The following is a 10,652-nucleotide window of genomic DNA, read 5'->3' as shown; positions in this document are numbered from 1 at the left end:
TGTGTCTTTCGCAAGCTTAGTCCGTCTGGCTGCCCGGGTCTCCAAGGACCGAGAGCACGGGGGGGGGGCTGGGTTCCCAGGGGCACACGGACCCCGCAGCCTGGCCCAGTGTGAGCAAGGGAGGTGACCCCACCTCCAGGAACCAAGGGTGGCGCTGATGTTAAACTGGGGGCTGGCAGGGCAGGATGGGGTACCGATCGTTATTCTGGCCTAGGGTAGTACAAACACAAAGGACTCTTCAGTACTTTAGAAATTTGCCAGGCAAGGTGACCCATGCTGGTAATCCCAGGATTTCAGGAAGCTGAGGCAGGAGGATGCAAATTCAAGCCCAGACTGGGCAATTTAGGGATTTAGCCAGGGCCTGACTGAAAAAAAAAATGTTAGAAAATAGAATAGAAGCTCTCAAACTAGGGGTTCACGCTGTCCCAAGCAGCAGTCACCTTTCTGGCCCTAGGTTGACCTTTCCCTGTTTTCATTTTTCCAGTGATCCTTGAGCTTAGTCCTCACAGCTCAACTTGATGCTGACTGATTCAGACTGGGTCGCAGGATGACTGTGAAAACTTCCCAACCTCACATAAAATGTTCCTGTTTTATCATTTTGGAAGTAGATATTTAAAACTCTATGCCCCAGAAAATAAAATAAACAGACACTCAAATCCGTGTCCATTTATTTTTATTATCAAGAGGACAAGAAAGTATTTATAACTTCCTTTCTTTCATTTATTTTGGAGACAGCGTCTCACTATGTAGCCAAGCCTGCCTTGAACTCATAGCAATGCTCCTGCCTCAGCCTCCTCAGGTGCTGGGATTACAGGTATGAGCCACCAAGACGTTTTTCTTTCTTTTTAAAAAAAATATGTATTATGTATTCCTAACCACCCAGACGAAGGGGATGGGGCCCAGTTTGTTGTTTGATATCATTTAAGTGTCCTAAGTCCACAGTGTTAACTTTGGAAGCTCGATAGAAATTTTCTCTTTAAGAAAATAAATCTCATATTTAAATGTACCAATAAATGTTTTGCTTTGAAAGAAAAAAAAATCTCATCCTGCATCTCTCTAAGGCTGTTTAAAAAAATCAGCGGGAAAGAGATTTTTCTGAACTGAGCTCAGCTAAGCTTAGTCACTTAATGGCAAACATCCTTTGCTTTGGTGACCGCAGCCCTGTGACATCAGGGCTCAGAGTGACCGGGACTCTGCACCTCTGCCTCCGTGGGCAACGCCAGCACTGGCCGCCTTCTCTCCAGCCCGAGATCCATTGAGCACAGCCATGATTCTAGGCCTGGCTTCCATCAAATTCGCTAAAAAGCCTGGAGAGGGAGCTGGGCGTGGTGGTCAAGCCCGTGGTCTCAGCCCCAAGGAGGCCAAGGCAGGAAGATCAAAGTTCAAGCCCAGCCTGGGCAACTTAGTGACTTGAGAGAGTTCCTCAAAATGAAAGCACTTTTCTGGTCTTTGATAGGGCCCCACTATGTAGTCCAGGCTGGCCTTGAATTAACTGTGACCCAGGCTGGCCCCGAACTCTCAACAATCTTCAGGGCTTGTGCCCCCCCCCGCATTTGCGGACGAAGTTGTGGGCGAGGCGCAGGTTGGGTGGGTGGAGGCCCTGGGTCCAATCCCCAGCACCCTGAAGAGCAGGGCCGCATTTATATGGGCTGCCGGGGAGCGGGGAACAGCGTCAGGCCTGCCCCTCAAGTGGTCACATCCCCGCCAGACCCACCGGGAGGGGACCCGGGCTCCCACAACGGGAAGTCTGGCCCCGTGCTGCGGCCTCTCCCTCCCGCCGCTGGGACGTGGGAATGAAGACCAAGGACAGTCAGTGAACCACGTCGGACACGCAGCTTCAGGCGCTCGGCTTCTCTTCCGTGAGAAACCCAAGTATAAATAAATTAAAGAGCAAAGCGAAGGACAGGTAATAGGAAGTAAGGGAGGTAGACGGACAGGGACACGGAATGACGCGGTTCCTGTCCATACACCAACTCGCCACGAGGCCATTCCCTGCAAACATGGACACAAAACAATTAGAAAAAAATTTGTTTTTGGTAACAGGAATCGAACTCAGGGCCTGTGTCTCCCAGACCGTGCGGTGCAGGGCGACGATGTCCACCTGCTGGGTCGCTGCTGTCCCCTTAGTGCCCACTCTGACCCTGCAGAGACTCTGTCCTACCGGTGCAGCTCGCCTGCCCAAGGTTCGGCCCGGCCACTCCCACCAGCCAACTGATTAACTAGTTTATCTGCAGATCTCTAATGAGATGTAGGGATGGCGGAGGGACAGGGTCTCGCTGTGCAGTTCAGGCTGGCCTTGAACTCATTATGTGGCCAGGTTGGCCTCACACTCACATCGATCCTCCTGCCTCAGCCTCCTGAGTGCTGGGATCACTGGCGTACGTCACTAGATGGTACTTTCCAGAACTTGTGTCCGAAGTCCCAAGAGAAGGGACAGTCCTTCCAGGTCACCGTGTGTCATCCCAGACGAGGACCAATCAAAGCAGGACCCTTAGCCTCACCCCCTGAGCTCCTAGCTGAACCCCCACTCCAGGAGGCTCTGAGGGACATTGGAGGGAAGTCAGAAACAGCAGCAGAGCGAAACAGCATTAGGCTGGCTCTTCTTCCTTACCTGTGAGCACAGCCTGGGTGGGGGTTATGCCTTGTCCCTTCTAAACACCAGGCCTGCCGAGTTGGTCTCCATCTCTTGGGCTCAAGTGATCCTCCTGCCTCAGCCTCCCAAGTAGCTAGAACTCCAGGCACAAACCATCTCACCCGGCTGGTTTCACCAGTTGATCGCAGACAACAGGGTTTCTTCATGAAGGAAGAGGAAGTTAATATTAACCTCCTACAGTTTTTAGTAACTTATTTCTGCCTTCATACCTGACTGAGGGCCCCCGGGGCCCACGGGGGACAGGTGAGTTACAAAACCCAAAAGAAAAAGATTCCTGTAAATATACCAGCCTTGCCAATGTTTAAATCACTTTCTTCTGTAAGCACCAGAAATGAGGTCTGAAAAATCTCTTATTTTTCTGCTTCTTGGAAGTTTATGCTTTCCTGAAGGGAAAATGTTAGGGCCAGGGATTTAGCTCAGTGGTGCCACCGCCTGCCTCTCAAGCGCAAAGTCCTGGGTTTGATTGCCGGTACCCCCCGCAAAAGTTAAAGTAGCCTTCCTCTTATTCTTTTTCTTCCTCAGATATAAATAAAAAGGGAGATCTCCTAGATTTCCAGTTTTGCAAGGATTGACATTAGAAATGTACTGAAAGTTATTTTTAAATCACTCATTCTGTAAACTGAAAGTGAACTTGCACCAAAATAAAATCAAAAGCACAGAAACTCAATCTGTATACTCAATCACACAGAGAACAGGCCATTTCTCACAGTGGCATACGCCTGTGATCCCAGCACTTCGGAGGCTGAGGCAGGAGGATCACAAATATGAGCCCTGCCTGCACGACCCTGTCTTAAAGTAAAAAGCAATTGAAAGGGCTGGGATGGAGTTCAGTGCAAAGGCCCTGGGGTCAGTCTGCTGTACTGGGACAAACACACCCAAATGTGTCTTGGGGTCTCCTAGCTAAGGAACACTACTGCTACTGCCTAGGGCACCAGAATGTGCAGCCTGCCCTCCCGTAAGCCCTCCCTTCTTCAACCCGGGTTCCCAGCACCTTCCTGCTGGGTTCGTTCCTGGGAAGCCGGCGCCCCCTCGTGGCAGAACTTCCGTGTGGCCGGCAGGGGGCATCGTGCCCTGTTTTGAGGGTGCTAAATTTAGTATTTCTTGGGTTCCACGGTGCGCACGGTGCGCAAGGTGCTGTGCTGCGGGCTGGAGGAAACGCCAAGGTTAAGTAGATTTTAGAGCCGTGTGGTGGCACCCGGGCCTCGTAGCTGTCTGCAGAAGACCCAGCTGTGAACTGCTGGGCACCTGTACCCCGGCCAGGAGCTTTTAACTCCCCTTGAAGTGAAAAGTCGGGCAAGCGCAAGGGACACCCGTGCCAGGCTGGGGTCTCATTTTGTAACCACTCTGTTCTCGGTGGGGCAGAGGAAGTAGGGGATTCTGTCCCCCAAAACCCAGCCGAAGGACTGGTGACCACACATGGGGTGCACCCAGGCAGATGAGAGCCAGGGTTGCCTGTGACAACCTATGACAATTGAAAAGGAGGGCCGGGGATTTAGCTCAGGGCCCCATGCCTGCCTCGCAAGTGCAAGGCCCTGAGTTCGATCCCCAGTACTGTAAGAAAACAAAGAAAAAATCAAAAGGAAACTTTGCGGGTGGCACACACCTGTAATCCCAGTACTGTGGGAGGCTCAGGCAGGAGTAACTAAAGTTCCAGGCCAGCCTGGGCAACTCAGCACCCTGTCTCAAAAGAAAAAATAAAAAGGGTGGTGGGAGTCTTCCACCATTCTAGTTCGTGAGGCAGAGGGAGCTGGCATTTTGGAAGGTGAGTAGTAAAGAGAAATATCTCGGCAGGAGGTTGGAGGGTGAGTATCAGTTCTGCTATTTCATTCATTGACGTTTCCACGGTGCCATTTTAAGTAGAGCTGGTGACTGGGAACCCATGTTTACTGCTTGCTACCCCAGCAAGTCACTGGCTGGAGGACCAGTGGTTGTGGGGAGATTTATTTGTAAAGCTAGCAACCAAAGAAGACAGTGGCCAAAGAGCTGATCTAGAGTTGTGGGTAAGAAGAGCCTCTAGGCAGAGACCAGGGGTCGTTCCAGATTCTAGGGTGGTGACAGACTTTGGGTGCTTCCTCTTCTGAGCATGGGCGGCTGTTATCCGGAGGTCACTGGAAATTCCGTTTTGTAAATTGAAAGAAAAGTTACTGCTAGAAAGATTTAGGATTCACTGGGCCAGGTGGGACTTGCCTATAATTCCAGCACTCAGGAGGCTGAGGCAGGAGGGTTGCAAGTTTGAGCCCACCTTGGGAAACATGGATCGAAACGGTGAGCCAAAGCCGACTTTCTTTTTTTTGAGACAAGGCCTCTAACTTGTGGTCGTCCTTCTGCCTCAGCCTTACACATGGCGGGGTGACAGGCGTGCGCCACCATGCCAAACTTGCTTTCCCAGTGTACTGTCCCAAATAATTAAGGAAGAAAGTAAGTAAGCCACTCAGGAGAATCGAGAGAGTCTGTCTTAGTTAGTCACTTTCTTTATTGCGGGGACAAAACACCAAACACCTCCATTTTGAGGAGAGGTTTATTTTGGCTCATGTTTCAGCCCATAGCAGGACAGCCCCAAGGCACTGCGGCTTGGCACAGGTACCTGGCAGAGGAGAGCCGCTCCCAGCCTGGGGCCCAGGGAGGGGACAGAGAGGCCCTGCAGGCCCCGCCTCCTAGGCAGCCAGCTCTGTGCCGCCATGGTCCAGTCAGCTCCCAGAGGTCCCATCCCTGAGCGCATGTAGCTTTATGGGGACATCTGGGTCTATACCGTCACAGGGACATTTCCTTGGTCTTTTCATGTGCCTCGTACAACCCTGATATCAAAAGATTTAGATCAATGGCGCCACGCCTGCCTCGCAAGTGCGAGGTCCTGAGTTTGATCCCCAGTACCAAAAAAAAAAAAGTTCTAAGCAAAACATTACCAACCAAACAATCTATAAAATGTTGGGTCTGTTTCAGGAATGTATGAATGGACTCAATCCAAAAACCGATCACTGTAATTCAATGCATTAGCAGACAGGAAAATGTGATAGGAAACCATCTTCTCAAAAAAGACAGAAAAAGCATTTAATAAGTTCAATGAAAACTCTTCCTACACTATAAATGGTAGGCTTTTCTTTAATCCAATGAAGAGCAGCTACAAAAAAGTATTATGCTTAATGGTCAAATACTGAAAAACTGCAGCCAAGATTAGGAAGGATGAAAGAGTGTTCACGATTTCACTTTATTTCAATATTATATGTAAGGTCCTGGCCACACAACAGAACCAAAGAAAAATGATGTAGACTAGGTAGGAAGGGTAAAACTGTAATTCTTCACAGACATTGATTGTGAACGAAAAACATAAAGATTTCACGAATCAACAAAATTAATAAGGAATTTAACAAAAGTTGAGGGACCTAAAGTCAGTAGCACAAAAACCAATTAATTTATAGTTCAGCATAGTTGTGCGCACTGGGGAGGTTGAGGCAGGAGGATCACCATGAGTTCAAAGCCAGCCTGGTTTATATAGCCAGATACTGTCTTGAAAAAAAAACAAACAACAACAATAACAACAACAACAAAGAAAAGCCCTGTGAACTTGGTAATATTTCCAAAACAGACATGATAACACAAGATGGAATTATTGAGTTCTGGTATTGTTCAGAACCTCATTAAAAAAAAAAAAAGGGTTGGGGATGTAGCTCAGTGGTGCAGCAGCCCGCCTTGCAAGTGCAAGGTCCTGAGTTCAATCCCTGGTACCCCCCAAAAAAGAGCCTCATAAAAAATGAAGATTTACATAACACTGTAACAAAGACGCAGGTTGTAACACATAGAGCACCTACCAAGAAAAAAATACTAAGAACATATGACTAATACAGGAAAACAGAATAATAAAAATCTCAGTGTAGAAGAAGACAAGGAGCTGAGCGTGACAGCACACACCCGCGATCTCTGCATTCCGGGAGGCTGAGGAAGGAAGACTGCAAGTCTGAGCCCAGCCTGAAAAATTCAGTGACCCAACAAGGCCCTGCATAAAAAAAAAAAAGCTAGGGCTGTAGCTCTCAGCTTAAAGGCTCTGGGTTGAATTCCTAGTACTGCAATTTTGGGGAAAATATTAATTACATTAGATATTAAGTATTAAAAACTTGATTTTTGATTAAAAGCCAAACAGTGGTCCAGGGATTTAGCTCAGTGGTTCTGCTGCCTGCCTTGCAAGCACAAGGACCCGAGTTCGATCCCCGGTACTCCCCCCCACCGAAAAAAGCCAAAGAGTGCAATATTAAAAGCAAAAATATCTAACTCTATATTGTTTATGTAAGAGACATTTTAGGTGGGGAGTTAGCTCAGTGGTGCCACCGCCTGTTTCACAAATGCAAGGTCCCGACCGAGTTTGATCCCCAGGACCAAGAGAAAAAAAAAAAGAGAGACACTTTATAGGATCACAGAATGATTACAGGAAGGATTTAGAAAAAGATATATAATACTATTCTTTATATATTTTTAAAGATGAGCACTTATTTTAAAATGTTATGAAATCCCCCCCAACAGTTATGAAATCTAAATGGCGAGTACAGTGCATTAACATCAAATTAGCCAGGAAATATTGTTAGATGTTTCAAAATGATGAATGGAGGGCCGTGGATTTAGCTCAGCGGTTCCGTGGCCTGCCTTGCAAGCGCAAGGACCTGAGTTCAATCCCTGGCACCCCCTCCTCAAAATGATGAATGGACCTGTAATTCCAGCACTCAGGAGGCTGAGGCAGGAGGATCGCTGTGAGCTCGAGACCAGCCTGGGCTACATAGTGAGTTCCAGGTCAGTCTCAACTACACAGTGAGAACCTGTCTCAAAAACAAAACAAAACGAAACAAACAAACAAAAAAAACCCAAAATGATGAATGGGTTGACTGTCCAGAAAGGTAAATTATAAATCTGAATATACCATACACAAAACTCAAATGTATTCATTCTGTGGCACTGGGGATTGAACTCAGGGCCTTCACACATCCCCAATCCCTTTTTTTAAAAACCAGGACCATAACAGGTCTTGATGAAGGGGAGGATCTGCCAGGCTGTCTCTGAACAAAGGAGAGCAAGCCGCCATCCCTTTTTCTTCTTATTTTGAGGCAGTCTTGCTATGTTGCTAGGTTGGCCAGGCTGGACTCACACTTGCCCCGCTCCTGCCTCAGCCTCCCAGTGTGACTGGCTTCTGAGGTTCTGTAGACTGTTTCCATGGATTTTTTCCCCAGACTACTGGTGTCCTGAACAAAGAATTGGACAGGGCACGAGAAATAGAGACCAAGGTTTTACATCTATGCGAGGTTGGAAAGTACGCTCTGTGAAGTGGCAGCGGGTCACCGAGAGCTCAGGGACCAGGAGGTGAATGGCGGCCATCTTTTGCATCCCCATTCTTCAGGCTGACGTCAGAGCGAGGCCGTCCTACCACAAACCTTGATTTTGCACCAGAATTGAAGATAGCACTTTCTGATTGGTCCCTAGTGTGGAGTTTGCCAACTGTTTTCTCAGGCTCTTGCCCAGCATCTCCAGAGAAAGACAGGCCACGCCCTAACCTCCTGCCTCCAGAGTGCTGGGATTGCTGTGCCAGGCCTGGTTTATATTAAGACGTTATGGGGGGCTGGGGAATTTAGCTCAGTGGTTCTGCTGCCTGCCTCGCAAGCACAAGGACCGAAGTTTGATTCCTGGTGCAAAAAAAACACAACAACAACAAAAAAACCCCAAAAAACTTAATGAAGCAAGAACTGACAAAATTAAGAAAAAATAGACAAACTTATAATCATAGCAAAAGATTTTAACTCAAAACTTCACTGACCAAGAATATTCAACAAACTTTTAACCTAACTGACTTCTGTAAAACAGCAACATGGTAGCACACACACCTGTAATCCAGGCACTCTGGAGGCTGATGCCAGAACATTGCCACAAGTTCAAGGCCAGCCTGGGCCATATAATGAATTTAAGGCCAGCCTGAATTACATTTTGAAACCCTGTCTCAAAAAAAGGAGTCACTCTGAAGATCTAAAATAATTCCAACATTCGAGCTTCCAAGAAAGAGGAGGGTTTGTAATACAGTTAATACTTTTGTACCCATGGCAATTCAATGATTTTGAGAATTTACTCTAGTTATGTTAGATACTGAGGGGACCACATTAAAGGGTACACAGGAGCTCTATTATTTTTGCACCTTCTGGTACTATGAGACCATTTCAAAATAAAGATTATCTTTTTTTTTTGGTACTGGGGATCAAACTCAGAACCTAGTGCTTGTGAGGCAGGCAGCCGAACTACTGAGCTAAATCTGGGGGGATTTAGCTCAGTGGTTCTGCCACCTGCCTCAAAAGTACAACGTCCCGAGTTCGATTCCTGATACCCCCCCCCAAAAAAAGAAAGAAAAAGATAACAAGTGAAATACAATGAAACTAAAACTGCAAAATATATATGTGTGTGTAGGTATGTATGCAAACATGTACAGTTTGTCCACTTATTTATATATGGAAAAATATGCCATCCAAAACAGTGGTTCTGCCACCTGCCTCAAAAGTACAACGTCCCGAGTTCGATTCCTGATACCCCCCCCCAAAAAAAGAAAGAAAAAGATAACAAGTGAAATACAATGAAACTAAAACTGCAAAATATATATGTGTGTGTAGGTATGTATGCAAACATGTACAGTTTGTCCACTTATTTATATATGGAAAAATATGCCATCCAAAATATATAGGGGTCGGCTAGGGATTTAGCTCATTGGTTCTGCTGCCTGCCTCGCAAGTGCAAGGACCTGAGTTCGATTCCCAGTACCAAAACAAAACAAAACAAAACAAAACAATTTAGGAGTCTACAAGTCAATAAGAAAATGATAAGCCATTTGTGGTGGCCACGCCTATAATCCCAGCACTCTAAGAGGCTGAGGCAGGAAGATCACAAGGTCAAGATCATCCTGGGTAATTTAGCAATGAAGCCAGACCCTGTCTCCAAAAGAAAAGAAAGAAGAGGAAGAAGAAGGGGGTGAGAGGAAAAGGAGAAGAGGACGAAGGTGGTGAATAATCCACTTCATAAACGGACAGATTCAGAGAAGCAATAGCAGTGGACATTACATAAACGCCCACACACCCCTACCTAATCCCACTAATAATCTGACACATTCAGATCGAGATGATTAGGAAACATCACTTTCCACCTGTCAGTCCCCACAGGAGCTCAGGCCGACAGGTCCCCGAAAGCCCCGGTCCCTGCAGACCTTGGAGCAGGCTCATCTTACCCAGGGGAGCAGGTGTCCAGTGGTCGGGAGCGCGTGGGTTGTCTCGGGGAAGCCCTGTCCCCAGTGCATGGGGAGCGAGGAGCAGCGAGGCCTCCTGGATTAGAGGCACGTGTGGTGTGGACAGGGAAGAGACAGGAGCGATGGGACGGAGCGTGCGGGAATAATCGCTCCCCAGGCAGTGTGAGGCACAGTGCTCCCGGAGAGCAGGGCCCCTGCATGACGGACAGTGGAAAATCGGGTGAGCAGGCGTGGTGGCGAATGTCTGTCATCCCGCACCCGGGAGGCTGACGCAGGAGTGACCGTGGCGAGTTCAAGGCCAGTCTGGGCTACACAGTGAGATCCTGTCTCAAAACAGACAAAACCAAACTAAGTGAATAAGCAAGCCAAGTACTTGGAGAAAACCACCCCACAGATACCAGACGTGGGAATTCAACCCCAACTCCTGTGGCCCTGTCTTCACAGGCTTGATTTCCTCAGTTACCATTTCCTTCAAATGCATGTTGGGAAGGCTGCTTCTCATTCCCGCCGGAAGCTGACTCTGCCCTTCGTCCGCCTCCTGTCTGCAAAGAAGCCACCAGGGCCGGGCCACCTCGGTAGCGGTCAATTCTGGGACTGTACACTTCCGGCCCTCCACTCTCCTGTTTTTATTCTCTTCCCTGTAGTACTAGAGAGTGAACCCGGGACTCTTACACTGAGCTCCATCCCCGACCCTCTTTGTTTTTTACTTTTGAGACAGGATCTTGCTAAGTTGCTAAGCTATGC

The 10,652-nt window shown here is 47.8% G+C and overlaps 1 protein-coding gene across 1 annotated transcript in view; it reads right to left on the bottom strand.

Annotated features, from left to right (window-relative positions):
• The window catches only part of Cys1 (cystin 1), a 14,640-nt gene extending 4,242 nt beyond the window's left edge, over nt 1–10,398 (bottom strand). Inside the window, exon 1 of the mRNA XM_010629060.2 lies at nt 9,891–10,398. Coding sequence (XP_010627362.1) covers nt 9,891–9,959 — 69 coding nt within the window. The 5' untranslated portion in view covers nt 9,960–10,398. The remainder of the gene's footprint in view (nt 1–9,890) is intronic.
• Nucleotides 10,399–10,652: the final 254 nt, after the last annotated feature.

The sequence above is a fragment of the Fukomys damarensis genome, unplaced genomic scaffold (assembly GCF_012274545.1).
Source record: "Fukomys damarensis isolate Sample0158 unplaced genomic scaffold, DMR_v1.0_HiC HiC_scaffold_25, whole genome shotgun sequence".
Classification (NCBI taxonomy): Eukaryota; Metazoa; Chordata; class Mammalia; order Rodentia; family Bathyergidae; genus Fukomys; species Fukomys damarensis.
This window is presented reverse-complemented; position numbering and strand designations above follow the sequence as displayed.